Source organism: Rutidosis leptorrhynchoides, chromosome 6 (assembly GCF_046630445.1).
Source record: "Rutidosis leptorrhynchoides isolate AG116_Rl617_1_P2 chromosome 6, CSIRO_AGI_Rlap_v1, whole genome shotgun sequence".
Lineage (NCBI taxonomy): Eukaryota > Viridiplantae > Streptophyta > Magnoliopsida > Asterales > Asteraceae > Rutidosis > Rutidosis leptorrhynchoides.
The window spans coordinates 25,724,886-25,751,702 of NC_092338.1; the positions used below are offsets into that span (position 1 = coordinate 25,724,886).

At 34.4% G+C, this 26,817-nt stretch overlaps 3 protein-coding genes across 5 annotated transcripts in view; 1 reads left to right on the forward strand and 2 right to left on the reverse strand.

The window, feature by feature from the left end:
* Positions 1-15,390, reverse strand: part of LOC139853497 (uncharacterized) — a 96,266-nt gene extending 80,876 nt beyond the window's left edge. Inside the window, exons 1-9 of the mRNA XM_071842889.1 lie at positions 15,280-15,390; positions 14,579-14,950; positions 14,188-14,343; positions 13,815-14,042; positions 13,328-13,621; positions 12,909-13,235; positions 12,319-12,607; positions 11,831-11,922; positions 11,619-11,714 (exon numbers count right to left, since the gene is read on the reverse strand). Of these exons, the coding sequence (XP_071698990.1) occupies positions 11,619-11,714; positions 11,831-11,922; positions 12,319-12,607; positions 12,909-13,235; positions 13,328-13,621; positions 13,815-14,042; positions 14,188-14,343; positions 14,579-14,950; positions 15,280-15,282 (1,857 nt within the window). The 5' untranslated portion in view covers positions 15,283-15,390. The remainder of the gene's footprint in view (positions 1-11,618; positions 11,715-11,830; positions 11,923-12,318; positions 12,608-12,908; positions 13,236-13,327; positions 13,622-13,814; positions 14,043-14,187; positions 14,344-14,578; positions 14,951-15,279) is intronic.
* Positions 15,391-17,669: 2,279 nt separating this feature from the next.
* Positions 17,670-21,421, forward strand: LOC139855448 (chloroplastic lipocalin-like). Of its 2 annotated transcripts, XM_071844672.1 has the most exons (5): positions 17,670-17,839; positions 19,576-19,699; positions 20,254-20,478; positions 20,551-20,841; positions 20,972-21,421. In XM_071844672.1, the coding sequence occupies exons 1-5, from the start codon at positions 17,754-17,756 to the stop codon at positions 21,245-21,247; spliced, it is 1,002 nt and encodes a 333-aa protein (XP_071700773.1). In that variant the 5' UTR covers positions 17,670-17,753; the 3' UTR covers positions 21,248-21,421. The 2 variants fall into 2 exon arrangements, with proteins under 2 accessions (XP_071700773.1, XP_071700774.1); XM_071844673.1 differs by lacking the exons at positions 17,670-17,839; positions 19,576-19,699 and adding an exon at positions 19,729-19,849.
* A 2,345-nt stretch (positions 21,422-23,766) lies between these two features.
* LOC139852474 (uncharacterized) lies at positions 23,767-26,314 on the reverse strand. 2 transcript variants are annotated; one of them, XM_071841772.1, is made up of 2 exons: positions 26,047-26,314; positions 23,767-24,830 (listed from the first exon to the last, which is right to left on the reverse strand). In XM_071841772.1, exon 2 carries the CDS (start codon positions 24,784-24,786, stop codon positions 24,274-24,276), a length of 513 nt encoding a protein of 170 aa, XP_071697873.1. In that variant the 5' UTR covers positions 24,787-24,830; positions 26,047-26,314; the 3' UTR covers positions 23,767-24,273. The 2 variants fall into 2 exon arrangements, with proteins under 2 accessions (XP_071697873.1, XP_071697872.1); XM_071841771.1 differs by having other exon boundaries at positions 26,043-26,314.
* Between the last annotated feature and the right edge of the window lie 503 nt (positions 26,315-26,817).

Genomic DNA, 26,817 nt, shown 5'->3' on the forward strand with positions numbered 1-26,817 from the left:
GTTTATTTAGCCTGCTTATCAGAAATCACATATATATAAGGCTGTTGATTTCCTTTTAAACCGAAAGTCATAAAAATCATGATCCACTTGTCATGCTAAGAAGACAAATCGATTAAAGTTTATCACATACTTAAAAATCGAATTACGTGGGATCTAGTTCACAATATTATGTTATCTCTGTTGGCCGCCTCAATTATTAAAGTGTTCCAGTGTGGAATCGAATTCTATAAGTTGCTGCTACGTGGGCCATGATCCTTTTTCTTGTGGGCTGTGATCCAGCATCTCTTGTTACTTCCTGTTAGAATGATCGATGACAAATGAGTAAATTGATATTGAATCGTTAATAAATTATGATGATGAATGTTGTATTCCTATTCCTGTTCCGTTTAACAGATACATACACACACTCATTAAAAACTGCTACTGCATACGGCTGTTGTTCTGCAGCTACGTCTTGTTTCTATTTAACCGACTACAGTACGTGGTTGTGCTTAATGGGTTTATCACTGGGTCACTTAAACCTTTTAGATTGTTGATTATATGGGCCAAAATCTTTGGGTTTCAGTAACTTAATTAGACCTGCAAATGGGGCCTGCTATTGGGCTGTGCACCCTAAGGTGGTTGGGCCGAAAAGATGAAGATAAGAAATGGAAACTAATGATGTATGACATCATGAAAACGATGATGATAACGATTCAATTCAGATGATAATGTTACTTAAATATGATAACGATAATGATGAATTGGTTTTGAGTTTAAGAAAATACACAAAACGGGTTTATACATGATATATATTTTATTCCGGGTATTAAAAACAGAAAAGTAAGTGGCAGATCAATGGTTGGTGTTGTGTTGTTTAACTGAGAGGTTTTGGGTTCGAGCCCGAGCTAAGACAGTTTATTATTGGAGCTTTTTAAGGTAGAACTCTATTATTATTGTTATTATTATTATTATTATTATTATTATTATTATTATTATTATTATTATTATTATTATTATTATTATTGTTGTTGTTGTTGTTGTTGTTGTTGTTGTTGTTGTTATTATTATTATTGTTGTTGTTGTTATTTATTATTATTATCATTACTAATTACTAATAGTATCATTATTATTATTAGTAATAACATTTCTTCTATTATTACTTTTAACATTATTATTAAGATTATCATTATTATAATTACAACAAATAAAATAACTAGTATTATTATCAAAAATTAATATTTCATTATGAAACCTAAATATTATTATTATCAACACTGTTTTAGTATTATTAAAATTATTATTTTAACAAACCAAAAGTTATTTATATAAAAATATATATCAAATACATATATGATAACTATATAAATATTGTATTACTATTTTAAATGTGTAATGTAAAATTAATATATACAAATGGGTTTGATTATTATTACATGTTAATTATATGTGTTAATATATATATATAAATGATATAGGTTCGCGAATCCGAGGCCAACCCTGTCTTGTTCAATGTCGTTATATGTATTTTTACTACAAAATACAGTATGGTGAGTTCATTTGATTCCCTTTTACTCTTTACATTTTTGGGACTGAGAATACATGCACTGTTTTCATAACTGCTTTATTAAATGCTTTTGAAATATATTCTGAACTGCGAATACATGAAATGCTTTTATAAATGTTTGACGAGATAGACACAAGCAAAACATTCCTTGAATGAATTATTATGCAGACAGAAGTTCTGCGGATTATTGTTGAATTATGTGGATATGATAATTGCCACCATTGAATTATGTAGACATGATAATTGCCACCATTGAATTATGTGAACATGATAATTGCCACCAGTTGATGTGAATGTTATATATCGAGAGAATGATTTTATACACAGGTTATGTGTATGTTATTTTTGTGCACGAGATATGTGTACGGTTACTATGATTTATGAAAATGGTTTCATACGCGAGAAAGATGTACTGTATTTAAAAGTTATAGCATGTACATTACAGGTGGGTATAGGATTCGGGCCCATTTGTACCATGCAGCATTTAAATTTTGTGGTCTATCAAAATGATGAATTTTATTGTTTTAAGATAAACCTATGAACTCACCAACCTTTTGGTTGACACTTGAAAGCATGTTTATTCTCAGGTATGAAAGAAATCTTCCGCTGTGCATTTTCTCATTTTAAGGACATTACTTGGAGTCGATCATCGCTCTGGAATCAAATGTTGATGACTTCGTCCAGATGGATTAGGACGGGGCATTTCAAGTACTTCCATTGACAATGCAGTCAAAATAAGATACATGGTGATGATTTGGTGAATGCAACGTTTCCTTGAAAAATATGCCATATATGACTCCATGCACATAGCTTGTCTAACATATAAGCAAACAGCGAAAGACTTCTAGGAAACATGAGAATAAACATGCTAACAAGTGTCAACACAAAGGTTGGTGAGTTCATAGTTTTATTGTTTCGTATAATTTGTACATAAAGGTGGATCACAAGATTTCAGTTGTTTCATCCAGAAACGTTTATCAAAATATTCTACGAAATTGAGCACCCTGGTAACTAAACTTAACGTATATATAATTTATACCCTTTGTATAATCATCTTAATAATACACGCAAACCAACGTGTACGCTTCTCAAATAGCATACGTCCGTTAAAAGGCTAGCGCTCTAGCTCGGACGGGGATATCAAGCCCTATGGATCCATATACTACTACTCGCGCCCACCAGTTCTTATAACCGGCAGTTACTAGTTACCAAAGCTAAGGGATTTTCGGTTCAAACTCAGTATAGAATTTAGTATGTACTTGTGTCCATTGTTTTTAAAATAAAGTGCATGTATTCTCAGCCCAAAAATATATATTGCAAAATCATTTAAAAATGGAGCAAATGAAACTCACCTTAGCAGCATATAAAGTCGTTCACCGAAATGTGACCGAAACTCGGAATATCAAATAACCGTAGATCTCGACCTAGAGAACATATGTTGGTCAATAAATGTCTATCATGCTAGGTCAGGTCATAGTGTATCACAATCCTAATGCTCGAGATCGACATACAATAGTTATCCAAAGTCGTTTCAAAAAGTCAATTTTGACAATAGTTCAACAAAACGAGACGTGCCTTATATAAGGATTCATTTACTCGGCTGGTAATATTCAAAAATCCAATTTATCAATCTTACAAACAAGTGGTTTAAATATTAATTGCAGATTCAAAAGCAATTTCAATTAATGTCAATCATAATTCAGTTGATCATATATTTTAATTCGTTCACTGAAATTACGCGATTTCTAAATGAAAAGTTATTGGTTTTTCGCCAGCTTTCCAAAAACATGCATATCATATACCTTTTATCATTAATATATGTATTTACTTCATGATTCATCATAACTGTTTAACGACGAAATTTAGCATACAAGCATGCATAAATATATATACTCGAGCACTAGACATGGATACACAATTAATATATAAAAGATAAAATATGAGTGCTTACGTATCAATATTGAGATTCAATATTGTAGGAAAGTACGTAGACGTAACGGAGATGATAAACACTAGGTTTGACTTGCGAATATTACCCACGAATATTACCCATAACCTCCATAGCTATAACCCATAATTTCCTTAGCTCTATCCCGCTCGAAACCCATTTTGAAAGTGACACGTTCATAACCTCGTCGTAGTATTTTATGTATAATACTAATAATAACGATATCTAAAAATACCAATAATAATAATAAGATTAATAATAATAATATTAATCTTAATAATAATAATAATAATAATAATAATAATAATAATAATAATAATAATAATAATAATAATAATAATAATAATAATAATAATAATAATAATAATAATAATAATAATAATATAGAGGGAGTACGAGATAGATAGAAGTGAATAATGCATCATAAATCAGAAAAACGATCAAATTTATAGATGTGGCCAGATTTCAGACCCCATGCGATTGTGACGACCCCGTCAAAACACTTAACGGATCCGCCAGTTGGTCCCACAGCTTGATCGGACTTAAATGAATTAAATAAACAAAGTTGCATTCTTTTACTTCAAAAGTTTCCCAAAAAGGAAACAAACCAAAATATGTAGTTTCAAAACAACCAACCATAGTAATAAACCAAAAGTTGACACAAAACCTTGCTAACAAACCAACAAGTTTAAATTATCCAAAAATAGAATGCAATCTTAAGTTTCATAAATTGTTTCATAAAATCTGCCCAAATGCATGCAGACTCCTCTAAACACAGCGCAAGCATCACAAAACTCAAGTACCTGTGAAAACATGCAAGTAAACTGTCAACACAAAGGTTGAGTGAATTATAGGTTTAAATAATAAGTAAACTTTAGACCACAAGATTTAAAAATGTTAGAAAACATAAAACATTATTCCATTATCAATGAGCCACCTGGTAACCACTTAACCCTTTATTTACCCTTGCCAAACACAATAAAAATATACACTTGGATAGTGTATCTACAACAAATTACGAAGTACTAAACATTCTGATTATAAATTGCTAGCGCGACTAGCTCGAAATGGGGTTGTCAAACCCGATAGATCTATCCGTAGGATTCGCGTTCACCGGTAGAAACCAATGATTACAGTTACCAGACTAGGGAATATTTTTGTCCAACTCACAATGAATAATTAAATTTAACTGTTACTTGTGTCTAAATGTAAATAAAAATGCATGTAATCACATCCCAAAAATATACTTTGAAAAGTATGTAAAAACGGGACTATAACTCACCTTAAAAGCAACTGAAGAAACCACACAAACAAGCGAACATCAAATAGAGTAAAGTGATCAGGAATGATCACAACGTCGACCTATAAATAAAGCAGGTCGATATAAATAACTAACTTAGGTCAAGTCTTAGTATGATAGCTATTGTACATGTTGCAAGTAGACATAGAACAATACTCGGCAAGCATCGGTTTGACTGGAACAGCGTACGGACACATACTTTCTATTTATAGAAAGTTTCTATTTTTAGCAGGTTTCCATTTTTGGAAAGTTTCTATTTTTGGAAAGTTTCTATTTTTGGAAAGTTTCTATTTTAGGAAAGTTTCTATTTTTGGAAAGTTTCTATTTTAGAAAAGTTTCTATTTTTGGAAAGTTTCCAAATTTAGAAAGTTCTATTTTTAGAAAGTTTTTAAGTTAGGAAAGTTTCCTTATTTAGAAAGTCAACAAAAGTCAACTGAAAGTCAAAGTCAACCGAAAGTCAACTCAAAAGTCAACCTTGGTCAAATATAGTCAACATTAATTTGAAAAGTGTAAATTATAATAATAACATAAGTTATAATGTTTATTAAAGTTAAAAGTGTATAATTAAGTCATAACATAAGTTTAATTAACTAAAATGAATTATTAAAGTTAATATAAGTTAAAGTGATATAATTAATATATCATAAGTATTTAATTAATTAATTAAATATTAATCATAATATAAGTATTATTAATTAATAATAAATTTTTAAATCATATCATAAGTATTATTAATTAATAATGAATTATTAACCATATCATAAGTTTCTAATTATAATTATTAAATCATAAGTATTTAATAATTAAATCATAATTAAATAATAATTAAGTCTTATAATAATTAAATAATTATTTAATCTTTATTATAAGTCTTATAATAATAATCTCATAAAATGAATTTAATACTTATCATAAGTATTTTCCAATAATAATAAAAGTATTATTAATCGTAAGTTAAATTAAAATGTTAATTAAATCATAAATAATAATTAAATGATATAATAAATATTTATATCATAAGTCTTAAATAATAATAATTACTTCTTTTATCATTAGTAATTAATTAATAATGAAATTTATTATTTTTATCATAAGTTTTAGAATTAATCATAAGTTTTAATTCAAAAGTTCATCGGGTCGTATCTTGAGCCCCGGGTGTCGATTTCTGGCGAGCCTTATATGCATCTCCGCCTATTCAAACCACCCGACACAATGGTGCACTCAAGAACACACCAAGAACAGTCCACAAGTCGTGGTAATCAGCCATGACACCACTTGGACCTTCAATTTACTCAAAACCGTGTTTTAGTCAAAACGGGTGAACCGTGGCTCGGATTTAGGTGACCCGAACATGAAAGTTCGTCCCACCATCAGTCCTAACACACTAACACACCCTAAAGACTCCAAGGAAGGTCACAAAGTCGGACCAAACCTGGTTCATGTCAATATCACAATTCAATTTTAACAAAAAGTAATTTGATCATAACTAGGGCTCCGGGAATCGAAAAGACATGAATCCGGAGTCTAAAATTAATGTCTTGATGAGAGGAACTCATATATATAGTTTATTTTAAATTTTATATCAGTCACAAACCCAGAATACACGAAATAGCTGCTGTCCAGAATTTTATAAACCGAAAACATGCAATTATGAGTACATCTATGCATACAAACACCATTACAATAATCCACAAACATCATACTACTAAATAAACATCAAAATACAGAAAATAATTGAAAAATTGAAAGTTCTAGGGTTAGGGTTTATACCCTAATCGAGAAATAAACTATGTAATCGCGTAGAGAATGAAGAGAGGAACGTGTTTATACTAATCAATCCTTGATCCAAGCTTGAAAAATGATGAAGATGGTGATGTAGGTGATGGTTGGCGACGGCTAGGCAATGAGGAGGAAGAGAGAAAAGTTGCAAATTAGGTTTTGGTGAAATAAAAGTGAAATACAAAAAAAATGAGAAGCAAGGGAGCCTAACACCCCCTCCCCTTGGGGTGTTCGGCCGAGTTTGGTGTGGGGTGGGCCCCATGGTGGGCCAAACTTGTTAAATGTTTAAATTCTTATGGCCCGAAAGCCCGAACGAATCCCGAAACGCGAAAACGCACTTACGCGATTAAAAATTCGGAAAGATAACAAACGCGCGACGAAAAATAAATATAAATACACTATATAATAATATGATCTTAAAATATCATATTTAAAATATTTAGGATTTAAATGTCCCAAAAACTCGACCGTTGGTTTGAAAACCAAAAAGATTCGCCGGATGGAAATCCGCGAGACGTAGAAACGTATAAATTAAAATATGAATACAAATATTCACATAACACATAATAATTAATATATACATATTATTACAAATAATAATAATATAGGTCATTGAAATGACGTGGCACACTAACAGTTAACGGTCGTTAAATAATTAACTGAAAACGATAACGGAAAAAGTAGGGTCGTGACAGCGATCGCATGGTTTCTATGTGTAATGGCCATGCGATCGCATGGCCTAGGATTCCAGCTCACAATTTTTTGTATTTTTGTTTGTCGACATATTTATTAATAATATATATAATATATATAATTTAAATTAATTAAATATATTATATATTATATTAAATTCACGTGCATAGTTGACTTGTAATTTTCGTTCCGATAAGTCGTACGTCGTCACTCGACTTATGTCCCGGTTCCGGTTTTTCGAACGTCCTTTCGTATACTGAGAAAACTGGTACTTTACGTTTTGCGGATCGTACCTTTATCAAAATATAGTCTTAAATTATCCATAAACTATACCACTAGAATTATAACTTATACACTTGAGTGTTTTGGTCATTTACTTCTATAAATCATCGTCTCGCTATTTGTTACTATATATATAATAACAATTCGTTTTATGACCAAGTTAATATTATATTTTATCATATTGTTAAATATATATTTTCAATATTAATAAACACGTTTTTAAAATACATATCGCAAGTTATTTATATATCTTTTAACCAAAGTTCCAAATTACGTTATATGAACAAACACTTTACCATTTATTTCGAATACCGTTAAATGAATGATTTCCCAAATCAACGTGGACCTCACAACAGAGACCCGTAATAATATCATAATTCTTAAGGGACTTAATAAATATCTTTTAATTCAATCGTTTGGCATAATCTTTTAACTCCGTAGTTAAATATATCAATCAGATAATCAAACCAATAAGGTTAATGCACAGTATTGTTTTCATAACACTTTGTTACGTTTTCAAGTTATAGTATATATATGTATCTATTTACATATATTTGTTCGCGAATCGTTGAGAACAATCGAAGGGTATTTGAATAGTTCAAGAATTTTAGGATTCAACTTCATAGACTTTGCTTATCGTGTCGGAAACGTTAAAGATTAAGTTTAAATTTGGTCAGAATTTCCGGGTCATCACACAATGCCCTTACATCGCCATCCTTTGGTCGATTTGGAAGTATAGAAACGATGTTATCTTTAACTCGGGATCGTTCAAAAAGAGCCACATCTTTGATTTCATTGTTAGTTCTGTCTTTGATTGGTTACGCTTTAGATAACTGAAATGTTTGGCTTCAAAATCTCTTAGAACTCTTTATAATTTCTTTCTAGCATCTTGCTAGTTTTATATAATTTTGTTTTTCTAAAAAAAATAGATAAATAATATGAAGTACCATTATTTGTATGGGATTATCACCAAAATACCCTTTTTTTTTTAAGCTTGTTGACTGACAGCCCTAAAAGAAAAAAGTTTGACAATTTGCCCTCGCAAGGCGCAAGACACCTTGCGTCTTTGCGACCTTGCGTCTTTGCGATCTTGCGACCATGCGACCTTGCGTTACTGACAAACGTAACAAAGAGACTTGCGTCCTTGCGTATTGCGTCTTGCGTCTTGCGACTTGCACCTTTGCGCCTTGCGTCTTGCGTCTTATCCAGATAAGATTTTCATGATTTCGTGGATAAGATTTTGTACGATTTTTGTACTATTACGGATAACTTTTTCAATTCATATAAGGTATTACCAGCTCTATTTTCACTTCATTTCCACCATTTCAACATAAATCATATAATTTCAAGCGTCATTAAGGTAACTTTCTTTATTTTAAATAATGAGTTTTAGTGATAATGAAACCTTTGTTATTCATATATGTTGTGGTGGTTCTTTTCAATTTATTAATAACTTACCTATGTATTTGCCTCTAGATTGTTTTAGAACACGATTAAAACTCCCAGTTGCTCCCCAAAAACTAATTACTCGAAGAATATTGTTAAAAAATGTTCTTAGAAAAATTAATTTGCCACCTAATGCTCCTGTTTCAATGAGATATGTTGTCGATAATCTTGTTTTTGATATTACTGATGATTATGAAGACTTTCGTGATTTTCTACAACATGCAATATCAAATGCTCCTATTAATATTTACATTGTCGACAAAGTTACAATGCATCAACTCCCAGAAAACTTACAGTCAGTGCAAATCCTACCAATACACAATGTCCATCAAAACCTACCAACACACGATGTCCAACAAAACCTACCAACAAACGAGGAGAGCACAAACCTTCAGACACCCAATTTGGAAGAAGCACGACCTGAAGTACCACCTCCAAACACAGAAGAGTTTGATTTCTTCAACTATGGAGTTGAGAACGTATGTAAAATTAAAAAAATAGATCACCCTTTTGAATCAGTTGTCGCGTCTAGTGCTTCGGAGGAAGAAAATTACAGAGAAGATCAAGATGAAGATGAAAATGAAGAAGAGGAAGAAAAAAAGGATGTATTCTGGAATATGCCACTTTTATTGAGTGAGCATGACCAAGAGACTGAATCTACGAGCCAAATAACAACTAGTTATAGAGTATCCGATTTGATTAAAGTTCGACAAACTTTTTTAAACAAGGATGATTTTGTAAACCATCTATACACAAAATGTCTTGAAGAAAACTTCCAAATTAAGCCTGTAAAGTCTGACAAATCTCGATTCACTGCTAAATGCATGTTGCCAAATTGTGAGTGGAAATGTAGTGCATACAAAATACGCCACACTGACAACTTCATCGTAAAGAAATTGCATGACGTACACACATGCTCACGTACCCAAATTATGGGAAATAATAAACATGCTTCCAAAAAGGTGTTAGGAAGTATTCTGATGGAATCGTTCAAAGCTGCAAATCGAGACTATAATCCAAAAGATATACGTGATGATGTTGGCAACCGTTTTCGGGTGAGCATTTCTTACAATCAAGCATGGAGAGCCAAGTGTCATGCAATAGAGATGCTTCGTGGCAGTATGGATGACTCGTTCCGAATGCTTCCCATTTATCTTCATAACATTAAGATTCATAACCCAGGAAGCATGACAAATGTGGTGACTGACAATGAAAATAGATTCGTGATGTGTTACATGTCCTTTGGCGCAGTTGTAAGTATCACTCATCCTACAATTGTTTTATCTTAAACTAATAGCAATCTCATTTGATTTGTTTGCGTGCAGATTCGATCATTTGTCCAAAATGTTCGCCCTATTATCATCGTTGATGGTGCACATTTAAAAGCTGGATACTTGGGTACAAATTTAGTCGCTGTTGCAATGGATGCCAATAACGGAATTTTGCCATTGGCTTATGGAATTGGTGAAGGCGAGACAAACGAGGTTTGGTCATGGTTTTTTGGCAATCTAAGAGATCATTTAGAAAGTTGTGGTATGAGTAATCGTATGTCAGAGATTACCTTTATTTCTGATCGTGCTCCTTCAATAGCACATGGTATTTCAAATGTGTTTCCTGAAGCCTTTCACTCTTTTTGCGCACGTCATCTATTCATGAACATAAAAACGATGTCCAACAAATTCAAATATTTTGAATGGCACTATTGGAAAATGGTTAAGGCTTATCGTTTGTCAGATTTTCAAGATCATGTTAGTGTATTTCAACGAAGATTAAAAGCGTCTCACAAGTATCTAAATGACGTTGGTTTCAACAAATGGTCCAGAAGTCATGCTGGTCATGTTAGGTATGCATACCTTACTAGCAACAGTGTAGAGTCTATTAACGCTCTATCCAAACATGCTCGCAAACTACCAGTTTGCATGTTATTGGAATTTTTTCGCGCTTCTATACAGGATTGGTTTTTCAAACATCACAACAAAGCAGTTAGTCTCACTTCAACGGTTACTCCATATGTTGAACGTAAATTAGGTAAGAGGACGAACAAATCAAGAAGATGGCAAGCATTTCCATCGACAAACAATCTAATAGAGGTGCGTGATGGAAGGAAAAACGGCCTCGTTAATCTAGAAGATAGAACATGTACATGTGGGCAATGTCAATTATCAGGCATACCTTGCTGACATGTATTGGCAGCAGCACGACTCTTCGGAGTGGAAGATGTTACATGTTATGTATCACATTGGTTCTTGTCTCAAACTTATATAAATACATATTCCGAACACATCCTTCCTTTGCCCCATCGATCCGAATGGTCCGATCCAGGGCCCAAGATCTTGAAAATCGTAAAGCCCCCAATTCAAAAGAAAAGAGCACCTGGACGCCCAAAAAGTACCGATCGGATTCCATCTCAAGGTGAAGAAACTGAAAAGAAAGTAAGAACATGTACTCGTTGCAAGCAAGCAGGTCATAACCGAACAACATGTAGCGCTTCTTATGACCTAATCGGTGAATCTACTTCTCATAGGGTTAAAAAAACAGCCTCAAAATCAAAGTCAAAGTCGAAAGAGAAAGTCGAACCTTCGCAAGCTTATCAGTCTCAATTTTATCAAACGTACGATTTAGACCAGAATTAGGGGACCAGAATTAGTTGCTTGTTTATCAGTCTCAGTTTGTTGTTTATCAGTCTCAGTTAGTTGTTTAAATATGTGGCATAAATTGACCTACATAGAGACGCAAGAACGCAAGAAAAATCTTGCGTATGTCATCAAACACACGCAAATACGCAAACAATAACTTGCGTCTGTCTTTAAAAAAGACGCAACTTTTCAAACAATACCTTGCGTATGTCATGAAACATACGCAAGCACGCAAACATCAACTTGCGTATATCTTTTAAATACGCAAGAACGCAAACAAAACCTTGCGTTCCTTCAAACATACGCAAGAACGCAAACAAAACCTTGCGTAAGCCATTTAAAGAGACGCAAGGACGCAAACAACACCTTGCTTCTGTCAAAAAACCAGAAGCAAGGACGCAAAAAAGTCCTTGCGTCTGTCCCAGATTATTTACATACAAAAATTACATGTTTTACCTAAAAACTGTATAATAATTACATTTACAAGTTAACTAATTAACAACCTTTGGGTCCTCTGGGTCCTCTGGTGGTGGTGGTTCCTGTGTATCAAAGCGTGCACGGAAGAATGTTCTTGCCATTCGAATTCTATAGTCCTTAGCAGCCTTTTTAGGGTCTCCAATGTTGTCAATCTGATCCCAACCAAAAACTATCCTCTCCATATGAAGGCAGACCCAAACACCACAATCACCATGGCCACCACTCTGCATTGGCACATACGGTGCATCCTCGATCATCAACTCTACATCTTCTCTGTTCTCATAATAGTCAACAATTTGCGAGTCCTGCTTCTTGTTAAAGTAATCAATAGCCTTCAAATATAACGGCAAGTTGTCTGATAAGTTTTTGAAGACAGCCTCGAGTTGACCTTTTTTCAAACAACCCTTTAAACTATCATAGACTAATACTCTCTGTTCATCTAAGTTCAAAGTGAGTAGTATAAAATGTTCAGGATCTGAAAAATGTACTGGAATCAAAATCTGCAACAAAAGAAACATAAAAAGTCAAGAAGGCAGGACGCAAGGTTGACCTTGCGAGACACGCAAGGACGCAAGGTAGACCTTGCGTCAGGAGCAAGGACGCAAGGTCTACCTTGCGGGTGGACGCATGGACGCAAATTTTACTTTGCGTCCATAATGAAGACGCAAGGTTAATCTTGCGAGGGTCGCAAGGACGCAAGAGAGTGTTTGCGAACGGACGCAAGGGCGCAAGATTTGTCTTGCGCCTATTACAGTTTACTCAAAATGTATAGTTTATATATAAAAAAAAAAAAGGACTAACCTTATCACATTCAGCCCAGGATGGATAAAGGTCATCACTACCATCCCCAAGACCAATCAAATACATATAATCTGGGGGATTGAATTTAATGATCCCCTCTGCTTCAGGATTAGATGTATCCCCCTTCTCCTCCTCATTTTGAGTGTCATCATCATAAAAGGACTTGAATTTCTCCAGTTGATTGAGGAAACCCAATGGCATAATCGTCCATCGAGAACTACATGTATAATCTGCAATCGGAAACTGAGGACTCGAGGACATCTGGCTAGCTCGGGGCAGAAACCTCTGCCGAAATCTCAACAGGAAGGTAGCCCATCCATCAATATGCTATAATCAGATCAAGTTGATTATGAATGTTATAAAGCTAAAAACAAAACAAAACAAAACATGCATAAGTTTATAATTATTAACAAACTTACTATGTTTTCCAAATAACCAGAAAATGCAATTCCCAATAAACGTTTCCAAAACTCAGTATCAAGGAAGAGGAAGGTTTCATTTTGGAAAATGAACATGCAACGCGTATCTTGCTTATTGAGGATTAGTGATTTCAAATCTTTTGCTGGCCCCACATGCTTCCTTTGATCTCTCCATGCACTTGGTGGTGGTGGTTGCAAAGTTCCTTGATCGTTTATAAATTTATCAACCATTGACCAAATTTCCTCCTCACCAACCCAATCCTTTTCCTTCCTTTTTCTCTTCCTTTCCTTTTTCTGAAAAAAAAACAATTAGTAATAAAGACGCAAAGACGCAAGAATTGTCTTGCGTCGGTGTAATGCAAACGCAAATACGCAATACAGTTCTTGCGTCCATCAGTGAAGTATACGCAAAGACGCAAGGTAATCCTTGCGTCCAACAATGAAGAAGACGCAAAGACGCAAGGTGATCCTTGCGTCATTCACTAACATCATGCTGGTCTGCTTGTTTTTCTGCTTCATTAACCAATGGCAAATCAACTCCTTGCTCAATCTCCTCAGACACCAGAGCCACGTTCTCATCTTGTTTATCAACAGCTTTTTCAGCCCCTTTTTCAGTAGGCTTTTCAGTTTCCATTGGCAACACATTCTCAGCTTCTTTAGTCCCTTGATGAGAAACTTTCAGCCTTTTTACTCTAGAAGCTACTTCGTCAGACAACTGTATATAATATATGAGTCAGCAAACATACGCAAGGACACAAGATATATCTTGCGTATACCAAGACGCAAAACGCAAGGTCTTATAAACATCAGGCGCAAGGACGCAAGGAAAACCTTGCGCCTGGTGAATGTTATAGATATACCTTCTCCAATGGTTTTCTGTAGCCCGGTGTTGTGAAAGGGGAATTTAAAAAATGAGTGGGCCTTCTTTCTCTTTTCCCACGTCTAACAACCCTCGGAGATGTATCATTGTCAGAGAAAGATCGAGGATCCACATATGCATCCTCGTTATCAGCATACTATAATGAACAAAACGCAAAAAATAAGAAAAGTAGCCATACGCAAGGTCGCAAGTAAGTCCTTGCGTCTGAGTTAGGGACGCAAGTACAACCTGCGCCTAAATTACAAAAAGACGCAAGGACGCAAGATGGTACTTGCGTCTGATATAACATCAGGCGCAAGGACGCAAGTAAAACCTTGCGCCATCATAACAGGCAAGACGCAAGGTCGCAAAAAAAACTTGCGCCAATTTACCTGATGTTCCTGGTGTTCCTGTTCTTTCAAACGTTTTTCATGATCATCAAGCTTCTTTTTACAATCAGCCAACTCCTTTTCTTGATCATCCACCCTCTTAGTCAACATATTAACCATACGCAACAATTCCTGCAATTTGTTGCCTTTTTGTGTTGGATGAGGGTCCGAGGTCTGCTCTGACTCCTCCTGCAATAATTCCTTCAAACTGCCACCCAACTCCTCTTCAACTTGATTATCATCTTGTGTATTTTTCTCGTCTTCAACAACATCTCCTTGAAAGTAAGAGGAACTCTGGATCCACCATTGACAACCTCTCTCTGTCTCAGATGGGTGCAGGGAACGAAAAGGTCTTTTTCTCTTCGGACAATCATCCTGAAATGAAGTTATATTAGTAAAAACAAAAGGACGCAAGGACGCAAAAGTAATTTTGCGTCTAGACGCAAGAACGCAAAGATCATCTTGCGAATAGACGCAAGGACGCAAGAGTAAACTTGCGATACACGCAAGGACGCAAGCATGATTCTTGCGCCTGTAACAAGTATAACCCACGGTTCACACGCAAGGACGCAAGGATATCCTTGCGACACACGCAAGGACGCAAGGTGTATCTTGCGTCCTCATGCGACACATAAAACTGCTCTGTTAAAACAGAAACTGCTGTATATACACTATATAAAAAGCTCTTGGAGATATTAACTAACCATTATATGTAGAAGTTTTAGGTAGTCAGACACTGTAAAGGTTTCAGCAGATGAACGCTTCCAAAATAATGCTCTTGGTACTCCATCCTTATCAGTTTTGGTTGCAAAACTCTTAATGGTACGACGGTATGCCTCGAGGATTCAAATCTTAAATGCCCACATAAAACCAGCCAATGTGTAAGCCTTTCCACCCCCACTCTCTAATTGGCTTTCTCGAACCTCAAAACCTTCGCTCACCGCTGAGTAAGTAGCATCCCAAATACGAGACCCCCATGGGTACACGTTCACCTTATTGAAATCTTCAACCAACCATAGAAACTGTTTACTAACCACATGTTGCCCCTGCTTCCCCATAAACGCTCTCTCTACGATCAAAATTATAGCTAGTCGAACAATATCATCGTCACTAACCTTGGGAACCTTTACATCACCTTGTTTTTTGATAAGGATGTTTTGTATATCACTAACCAAAATGTTGCTGGCATCGAGACGTTCTGGAAAACAACGTCGTCTAATGGGTGCGGTCTTAGATTCATAATTTCGAGGGATGTAATGTGCCATGTCCGTCTGGCTACCAAACATAAAGCCGGTGACTAAACAAAATTCACGCCGACCAAATCTAATCATAAAATTAGGAGAAAAATGAAACCATATATCTTGTTGCTCTTCAGGGTACTTACTAGCATCTAATTTTTCTGAACGCTCACATTTCCGTTGGAGCATGGCATGTACTAGGCCAGGATCATTACCCGTGTATGAAAGATCTAACCAGGGACCAAAGCATGTACTTCTAAATAATTTTTCTTGTCTCTCAGTCAACATTTTCTTGACCTGAGGAATCACGGTCAACATATTCTTCATGGTCAATTTACCTTCCACATAGCCCTGTAAAAGTCAGAAGAACAACAGAAGAAAATCACATAGACGCAAGCAAGCAAGACAGAGATTGCGTACAAGGCCGCAAGGACGCAAGGTTAACCTTGCGTAACAGATGTGCAAGACGCAAGGATGCAAGGTTAACCTTGCGTAACTTATGATCAAGACGCAAGGACGCAAGGGTTACCTTGCGTGCACATGCAAAGGTAAAATTATAGCAAACGTAAGGTCGCAAATATCACCTTGCATACATTGTGAGGCATACGCAAGGACGCAAGGATTGTCTTGCGTCTACATAGCAACAGAGTTACACAACTTGAATCTAGCAAAAATTCCTGGGTATCGTACGCAATCTCAATAATATACAATCAAAAACACAAAATACAAACAAATTTCGTTGACACATTTTTTCGAACAGTTGGCGTGCAAAGAGTGCAAAAACTTTGTTTTAGCACATAAATCTAAGCATTATGAAGTAGATCGAATAATATAACATAGATCTAAGAAATCTAACCTGTTCTTGAGACATAGTGAACGATGATGGTGATTCGATGATGTTGGTGGCGTAGAAGCTCGCTTGTACTCGGGAAGATCGAAGATGGAAGGATGAAGAAGATCTAGTAACGATGAAGATGTGAGGAGGATGACGTGAGGATGATGATGAAGATTTTGCGAGTGATTTGCGAGTGTTTGGATCTTGCGAATGACGAGCGAAAGGGCACCAGAGAGGAGTTTGCGTATGTGTGTGGGAACAGTGAACGCAAACTGATCATTTAACTAGTTCTTTTACAGCTACACGCAAGGTCGCAACGTCGCAAAGACGCAAAGACGCAAGGTCGCAAGGTCGCAAGGACGCAAGCTGTCGTGCGCCTTGCGAGGGCAAATTGTCAAACTTTTTTTTTTAGGGCTGTCAGTCAACAAGCTTTAAAAAAAGGGCATTTTGGTGATAACCTCTATTTGTATTAATTGAGACATAAAGAATGTGTGCTATAATAATAACTACAAGTTCTCACATTATATGGTTATACATCATAAATCGTTTAATTCCCCTATACAACCACTCCATTTATGCAACCTTTTTTTTTTCGTAATACTTCAAGTTTCAATTGCACGTGTGAAGAAATTTATGATATTAACGAATACTAACCTAACATCATTTCAATGAGCACATTATTATTTATAATATTATTTATTATTATTATTTATTATATGTAAATTAAATTACGATTCCAATTCAATGAGCACGTTATGACATTAACGATTACAAACCTAACATCATTTCAAGTTTCCATTGCACGTTTAAAGAAATTTATGATACTTACGAATCAGTAAGATTTTTTTTCTTTGATAAAACTACGAACTTTATGGTTGTTAATAAGTCCAACAGTAATGAGAAAGTCACACTCGAGCTTGTTAATGAGGTTGTACATTATGGATCAATAGTTGTACATGGTACTTACTTTTTTATCAGGTAAGATATTTGGCGCAAATTATAACCGGTTGTCTGTCACTCTCAGAGACACAAAACCAGTTGGACAATCGTTATCGCCGACGGTGGTTGAAATTTCAATACACTTTTTTCCGGCCAGCGTCAAACAATGACCGGCCACCACTTTACTACTACTACCGTCACAGGAAAATCAACAATTTTCCTCCTTCCATCACATTCACCCCCAATCGTCAGGTATTCCTAAATCTATTTCTCTCTCTAGGGTTTGTAAAATTGTAGTAATGTGTTTTCAGTACGCCAGTTCGAAACCTAAGGTGATTAATTGCAAATATATATGTATATGTATGTATTATAAACCTCAACTGCATTATTTTATTTTACACAAAATTGAAAATCTCGCACAAATATGGAAATATCGCATGGACAATTGCAATCTCGCACAAATTAGAAATCTCACGCAATAACTCGCAACTGAAACAATAGTTGAAAATCTGCTCAAAATCTGTAAATCTCACATAAATCCGGAAATTTCGCACCAATATTGGAAATTAGAAATATCTATCTATATCTATATCTATCTATCTATCTATAGTCTATCTATAGTTTCTATTATATTGCTAAAATGATGATGTCATTATTAGGCTAATTACTTTCTTAAAAAAAAATCAAAAAGAAAAAGAAAAAAATCTAAGCATGGTGGATGATGTCATTAATCTAAATAATTTTTAATTAAAATTTAATCTTATTAATTAATTATTATTATTAAATCTTATTAATAATTATTTTAATTATTAAAATTAAATTATTTTAATTAATTATTTATAAAAGTTAGGCAGAAGGAAACCAATTCTACATTTATATTTTAATTTACACTCTTAAAATAAAATGACAACCAATATTATCTCTTATGATTGGATGTGGATTGTTAAATATGCATTTTAGGTGTTTGATGAAATGTTCAGTTGACGAGTTTCTTAGTCGAACTATGTGGTTCTACGGGTCATTATTATATTGCTAAAATGATGATATCATTATTAGGCTAATTCCTTTGTTAAGAAAAAATCAAAAAGAAAAAGAAAAAAATCTAAGCATGGTGGATGATGTCATTAATCTAAATAATTTTTAATTAAAATTTAATCTTATTAATTAATTATTATTATTAAATCTTATTAATAATTATTTTAATTATTAATATTAAATTATTTTAATTAATTATTTATAAAAGTTAGGCAGAAGGAAACCAATTCTACATTTATATTTTAATTTACACTCTTAAAATAAAATGACAACCAATATTATCTTTTATGATTGAATGTGGATTGTTAAATATGCATTTTAGGTGTTTGATGAAATGTTCAGTTGACAAGTTTCTTAGTCGAACTATGTGGTTCTACGGGTCATTAAACTAAATAACTTTAGCATTTACGTTCACTTAATATCTATCATTAAACTGTTTCGTTTAAACAAACCCGTGATTTCACGGGTGATTTCACTAGTTTTACATTAATATGTTAATTTGTTATATCCGTGACCTTTTTTTTTTTTTTTTTTTTTTTTTTTTTGTTGACAGTTACTAATTGATAAAAAGGTAAAATAATTACAATGCAGTGCCTTAGTTATTACTATGATTTAACTTGTGCGTTTCATAAACAGAATGATTAATGGTTTAAAATCCGAATGATTCAAAGCTACTGATTGAATTTAGTTCTAGAGGACAATAAACTGTTTGATAATTGTTTGTAATGAACTCTATAAATGATGTAATTTTAATGTATTAACCTTTTATTATTTTGTATAAATAAAACAATATAATTGTTTGATAAATGTTCTATGTATGATCTAAGGAGGATATTGAATAATATACAGATGAGTAACTACCTTTTAATATACATGCAGTGAAGGAGCTTTGGAATTTAATATGCATATGGAATTTTATATATTAATATGTAGCAATTTATTTCTTTATACAGGAAAGTGGCAAATAATATTAGGTTCAAATGTTCTATTGAGCTACCAATATTAAGCATGGATGTAGCTAGGCATGTTGTATCAGGGATTGCTTCTTCATTGGTACTATTGTCCTCAACAAACCAGGTTTGGTGTCTAACTTCTCTGTTCATGAACATCGCAATGGATTTCGACACGTATAATCTAAACGAAATGGTTACTAGTGGCCTTCGAGTGGTTGTAGGTTCGGTGCTCATCGTTAATAGAGTAAATGCGTCTAGTAACCCTTATATAAAGGTGAAAATGTATTAAATAGCTATAATGGAAGTGTGTCAAATGGGTCATTGGGTCGAAATTCAAATGCTTACACTCTCGTAATCATTCAATACTTACAACCACACCACCAACAACAAATGTTTATGATATAGCTTTTATAATCATATTCAATAAAAGCATGTATAATAATAATAGGTTGGGTAAAAGTGAGTTGACAGGTCAACCCAATTGGAGCCCATATTTCACCAACTTTTGCTACATCTAGTTTGACACATTAAGGAAACTATGTGGATCCAAATTTAGTTGTCATTTTCTTGTAACAATGACGACAGGCAAATAACATTTTACTAAGTTTGTATAATTTACTAAAAAGATTTTTAATTTTTTATGTTTGTCGTTTCTAAATATGGACACCCACGTTGCAGGCTTTGGCGACAGAATTATGGCATAATAATTTATGCCAGATTGCAAGTACCACGAGCAATATCCCAACCCTTCCTGTTGACGAAGTTTCAAACATGATGATGATGATGAAAGGGATGACAGCACGAAACTTCGACCCCGTAAGATACTCCGGAAGATGGTTCGAAGTTGCTTCACTTAAACGCGGTTTTGCTGGTCAAGGTCAAGAAGATTGCCACTGCACCCAGGTAGATTTCAAACTCAACTTTACAAAATAAAGAATTTTACGTTTAGATGAGTCTGCAAGATTCTTAATGCAGGGAGTGTATACATTTGATATGGAAACACCAGCAATTCAAGTAGATACTTTTTGTGTTCATGGTGGGCCCAACGGGTATATCACTGGTATACGGGGTCGGGTTCAGTGTCTTTCGGAGGAAGATACCGAGAAAGCGGAATCAGATTTAGAAAGACGAGAGATGATTAGAGAAAAGTGTTATCTCAGGTTTCCTACATTGCCTTTCATTCCGAAAGAACCTTATGATGTAATTGATACCGATTATGACAATTTTGCCCTTGTTTCTGGAGCAAAAGACAAGAGCTTTATTCAGGTACACCTATACAATGCACCTACATGAAAACACACAATTTACAATTATGCATTAATGGATTTGTAACATAACTTGGTATTGCAAGCCTGCAACATATATATACTCAGGTCTATGGTTTTGATGTTTTCAGATATATTCAAGGACACCAAATCCAGGGCCAGAATTTATAGAAAAGTACAAGCTTGTGTTGGCTGATTATGGCTATGATCCAACCCAAATTAAGGACACACCACAAGACTGTGAGGTGTCGGATAGCCGATTAGCTGCAATGATGTCAATGAACGGAATGCAACAAGCACTAACTAATCAGTTCCCTGATCTTGAACTCACGTCTGCTGTTAAGTTCGATCCTTTCACAAGTGTTTTTGACACCTTAAAGAAACTTGTGCAGCTATATTTCAAGTAACTGTAAAGTCCCCTTATTATTATATCTGCAAAGATGTGTCTCTTGACATCAATATACAGCCATGGTTGCATGTACATAATTGTATTTTTATTCTTTTTTGTTTTTTTGTTTTTTTTTTGTTGTTGTTGTTGTTGTTGTTGTTGTTTTATTGGAGCAAATTAGAATCACTAAAGAAGTGAGTGTTGTTTCTTTCTAATAATCTTGCAGAACTCAATTAGTTAGTTGTTCATCACTAAGTTGTTTTAGTTGATTGTCATTAAAATCTTGGAAAATACTTGGTTTCCATTTTATGTCATCAATCACTTGTATTTTTCAATTTATGGTATCTTCAAGATTTTACATATACAATTTTTTTTGCTACAATATATATTAATTGGATCATAAAAACCTAACTTACAGCGATCCTTCCTCCACTCTCTCTTCTAAGAAACCCTAATTCAAAAACACAGCCGCCACCTACCATTCTTCTCCTCCGGCCGCCGGTTTCTACCGGCGGTCCGGAGGACCTCTCATTCCATCCTTTTTATTATTCTCATCTCTTCTTTTTAGTCTTTTTCGTTCGGTAGCTTGTCGATTTTTAGGTTTAATTTGAATTTGTAGTCCTAAGTAGTTCGTGCTTTTTATGATAGTTCATGTGTGTCGTGGTGTTGTTATTTTCAGACCACCCTCTCTTGTTTTCGATCGATGGTTTCCGGGTTGATTTAAGTGGCACCGTTTCAGATAGATCTAAGTGGAAGAAATTGGGGTCTTGTCAGATGACATTTTTTCGAGTTTGTAAGCTACATAATAAAATTGGTCGAGTATTCACAGCAGATTTCGTGTGTTCATTCAGGTCAGATGGCGATTTTGGGTGGTGCTCCTTCTGGTTTCGAGTCAGATTCGGATGTTTTTGGATGTTTTCGGTCTTTTTTGAGTTGTTTCGGGTTGTTTCGGATTTTTCGAGTTGTTTCGGGTTCTTTCGAGTTACGTGGAGTGGTTTCGGTTGTTTTCGGGTGGTTTTTATGTTGCGACAGTACCGGTATAACATCGAGTTTCTTCAAGTCGTGGCAATCAGATAGGTGAGCTATATAATTTTGAATGATTTGAAAAGCCATTTGCAATTTTATGATATCGAGTTCTTTCATGTGACCCCCTTTTTCACTTGTCTGTTTGATTTGAATGCCATCTATGGAGTGGAAGCTTGAGCTGAATTTCAACTCTATTAGCTAGAGAGTTTATACGAGTAATATTCTAACTGGTGTAGAATATACATGTTTAAATTATAATATTTGCTAGTTGATCATGTACTTTGGTTATATATAATAGTAGTTTTCGTGATTTGTTTTGAGTTATTTATTTCGTGGGTTCGGGTGATTTTGGATATTTTTTTTGGGTGGTTTTTGTTTGTGATATTAGATTGTGATGGCAAGTGATTTGCGGTAGTGTTTTCGGGTTGTTTTGATGCTTTACATGTCATAGTGTTAGGGGTGTTCGAGATCGAGATGGGTAATTGTTATTGTTATAATCAAGGTTCATGATCATTGTTTTCGAGGATTATATCGTGAAATTAGATTGGTGCTTCGGGTTTTTTCGATGATTGGTGTCGCGGTGATTCTTAATTGTGGGTTTTTTGATTGGTGGTTAGGTCGGGATAAAGTCGTGGATATTGGTCGTGATTTTACAATCGTAGTTTCTTTCTCCGCTGCATCTCTGCATTTCACTATACCACCACTTGGTTAGATTGTGGGATCGACGGGTGTTATCCCAGTATCGTTGTAGTATCGTGTGGCTGTCGTGGTTTGTTTTTCACCCAATTTCATGTTTCTAACCAGTGTTGCCCTTAAGTGGTCCTGTGTGGTGTTGATTTGGATGGCGGGTATTAGTTACTGTAATTTTCGAGGTCGGTAGAATCGCGGATTCGTGTAATGTTGATGTTAGTATTTGGAATTGTTGTAACTACTAGCTTCTTGCTAGTCCTTTTTAATTTATAAAATTATTATTGCCTTTCAAAAAAAAAAAAAAACCTAACTTACAGAATCAGAAGACCTCTTACGCTGAATATTCATTTAACAAATATTGAATTGATTGATTGATGGAGTATATATGAAATTTTGAAATTTTTAACCACTCTAAAAAAAATTATGCACACCACTATTTATATATATGTACCAAAATAATTTATTCACTTGATAAATAACTATTACTCAATATTAGTAAACTTTCTAGTTTACTTTTATTTATTAATATTAATCTCAGTCATTTTATCTTAAATAAATTCAGTTAAATATACTTTGAATATAACAACATTACTCAATCTCATCAACGGTGTTAGGAGGTAAGATACAGGCAGTTATGCCCCATGTGTTAACGTAGTCAAAGTTTGGTCAACGATTAAGAATATGACAAGCTTGTAACTTTCTACACAGCTTCTGATAGTTAGGCAAAAAAAGGATAACTGACAAACTATATATAGCCAAAGCGAACTTAGTTGTCATGGACAAAACATTATTGACTTAATAGTATATATTCACAATTCCACATGACATGTTTTCTTATCTTTACAATGATTTTCCTTCCACACAAGTAGTCAATAAAATCCTTTTATCCCATACTTTGAATTATTTACCTGGTAAACCATATTAAGAAATGAAACAAGTGTCATCTACCTTGATGCCTTATGCTAACGCAATTATATAGGGATGTAATCCAGTCGATTTGAGCTCGGATCACTAGATCAACGAGCTTTTATTAATTATTATGCATACTCGATAAGCTCAACTCGTTAACAACCCTACACTTGACTACTTTTACAATTGGCTTTAGAAAGATTCAAGAAAATGAATTTCTCACAACTTGACATGCATGATGCATGTTTCATATAATTCCATTGAGTTTCCTTCAACACAAGTAGTTTCAATAGTTATGCATGATTAAAGAAGAAATGAGTAGTCAACAAAATTCCATTATTCCATACATGGAATCTAAATCATATCGATACATCCTTGTTCATTAGATGATTTGAAAATTTAAAGCCGACCCTGCACGTTTTACTTCACGCCGTTTGCTTCAAAAAGCTTCAAGAAAGTGAGTTTCTTCAGCCGATTTGTTATTGGATTTGCAGGAACTCCACATTTTACGTCGACTATTTCAACCATACAAGACCTCTTCTTGTGATTCTTCCTACTAGGAGTTCCATTTTCATCAACCGACGTACTATCACAACGAAGAAAAGGATTCCTGCTATCTTTTCTAGCATGATGGTGCTTCATTTTCTGAGTAACGCTAGCATGTTTCTCATTCATTTTGCTATCGTTGTTGCTGCAACTAGTGCTTGCTTCATCGGCTTGCAACTTTTCCTTAGGATTTGTTACAATTGTACTTGTAGTAGTAGCATTAGGTTCCAAGGCTCGTTTTGGAGATTTTGGTACGAATGGGACCGCTCTTGGAGATGCAACTTTATCCGACTTCAGTTCCCTTGACATTAGCGCGTTAATGGTGCCAGTGGTTCCAACTTTGATGGATCCACCACCACCCTTGATCGCTTCAAGTGTTTGAACCATGATTTATAGTCTATTTCGATTTCTTAGTTTCAAGATATATTACACTACAAGTAAATGAAAGTAATCAGTAATAATGCATATAAAGTGCAAGTCATCTTTATCAGAAATATAAAAAGCTCACTCTGTTCAAATCAAGAATGCAAGTATGGCCTTATATGCATCCCCCCAACATCAAAACTTTATGTCTCCTTTTACCATAAAAATAAGAACCACAAAATTAACATTTAAAGTAGCCATAGACGACTGGGCCTAAAGGTAGGGTTTGTACCATTTTTATTCCATTTAAGATCTTGCCATCTTGGCTTCTTTTAGTGATTTTATCTTTATATAAGTTGTATTCAAACTTGTTTTATTACTTTTGAAATGCAATTGTTTATGATTGTTAGGATTCCTTTTTCTTCAAAGTTATTGTACTTTGGGTCAACGTGTAAGTTGGCAGGGACACGCTAACCCTGTGTGCCGTAGCACCCACCAATCCCACCCCGAAAGAGACCTGTGCCGGCAAAGTACCTCCTCCCAGTAACCACAGTGACGGCAAGGCGATTTTTACCCCAGCTAGCTAGACCTCCGAAACACTTCACAAATTCCCCCGGAGGGAGAAATAATTCCATGCGGGGCGCCCAGACTGAGAATCGAACTTGCGCCTTTCTTGGGTCAAAGCTTCCCCCACTGTGGGCCCAGAGATCAAAGGCATCGGGTACCACTGAGCTAGAAGCTCGTTGGTAAGTTATTGTACTTTAATCATATATTATAGTATACCTTGTGTCAATGATTATGACTAAGTGTATCAACAAGACAAGGTAATAAGGTGATTACAATTACAACAGTCATTATATCATAAACAGTATTAGTACTAAAACCTTCTTTTCTGAAGCTCACATAATCGGAAAGGTTACTCCAAAGTCCAACACTCAACTTAGCTCCAATTAATGGTACTTAGAACAGGGTTTTTAAACATAAAAGATCAACTTTTTTCCCTTGATAGAAAGCCTAATACAAAACTTTTCTAGGACAGATAAAGCAATTTACAGCAGCAAAAACTTCTGTTAACATGAACTAAACACACTTTATATTCAGGTTAATGAGTGATCCCTTAATACTTTTGTTGTGATTCAAAGTTAAACACAATATTAGTAGAATGTTGTTTCAATCAGATGATGCATGCAATAGCTTTTCAATAACTAATCATCATCTATAAAACAACAAAAACCAATAAATAAAACAGGAATCATAAAATGAAGATTAAGAACAATTACCCACTAGTATAGAAGCTCCAAATGAGTTCTTGATCACAAAGTTCCTGACTTTTCAAGTTGTAGTGATATAACTGAAAAAAGAAGATGTGTGTGTGTGTGGGTGTGTGCAGACCAGAGTGGGAAGTATGGAAGTAAAATGTAGACAAGATCCGGCATGAAATATTGAATATTTGAATATTATATTATATGGGAAAGGGAAACCACAGCACTCAAGATTTCAAAATACTGTTTTGTTTTTGTGTTATTTCTGTCTCATATATATAATAATAGTCTTTCCTACTTTCCTTGACTGTATTACTTTGCTGGTTCAAACTATAATTTAATAATACCCATTTGATATCTTAAAATAAAGAGTAGGACCCATGAATTAATGCAATGTTTCACTAGAAAAGCTCCACTTTGACTTTGCATCGAAGTCATTAAAAACTTGACCAAAAAACATTAAGTAGACTATAACTGCAGAACTGCTTAACTAAGATCCATAATAATAACTACTTCACCAAAATTTAATCTTTATGAAGTTAATGTATAGTGTGTTCTGATAAAGATGCATTTATCAGATAGAATACTATCACTTTGATTTGTGATAATACATCATCACAAATATGAAACTTCATATCTACTTACACATGGGGAAAAAAGGGCGTTTTCATTGGCTTAAGCAATCTACATTTCTACATTTTGATAAAGATTATATGTGCGGATGGTAACAGTGTCTTCTACAGATGTCTAGTCATCCTCCGGATTATTGTCTAGAAAAACAAATCATGGATAT

Excerpts from the sequence above, each read along its gene's own strand:
- LOC139855448 (XM_071844672.1), top strand. The coding sequence starts at position 17,754 with ATGACCGGCCACCACTTTACTACTACTACCGTCACAGGAAAATCAACA. Across the intron at positions 20,479-20,550 it reads AAGATTGCCACTGCACCCAG|GGAGTGTATACATTTGATAT; the intron begins GTAGATTTCAAA and ends TTCTTAATGCAG. Across the intron at positions 20,842-20,971 it reads AAGACAAGAGCTTTATTCAG|ATATATTCAAGGACACCAAA; the intron begins GTACACCTATAC and ends TGATGTTTTCAG.
- LOC139852474 (XM_071841772.1), bottom strand. The coding sequence starts at position 24,786 with ATGGTTCAAACACTTGAAGCGATCAAGGGTGGTGGTGGATCCATCAAA.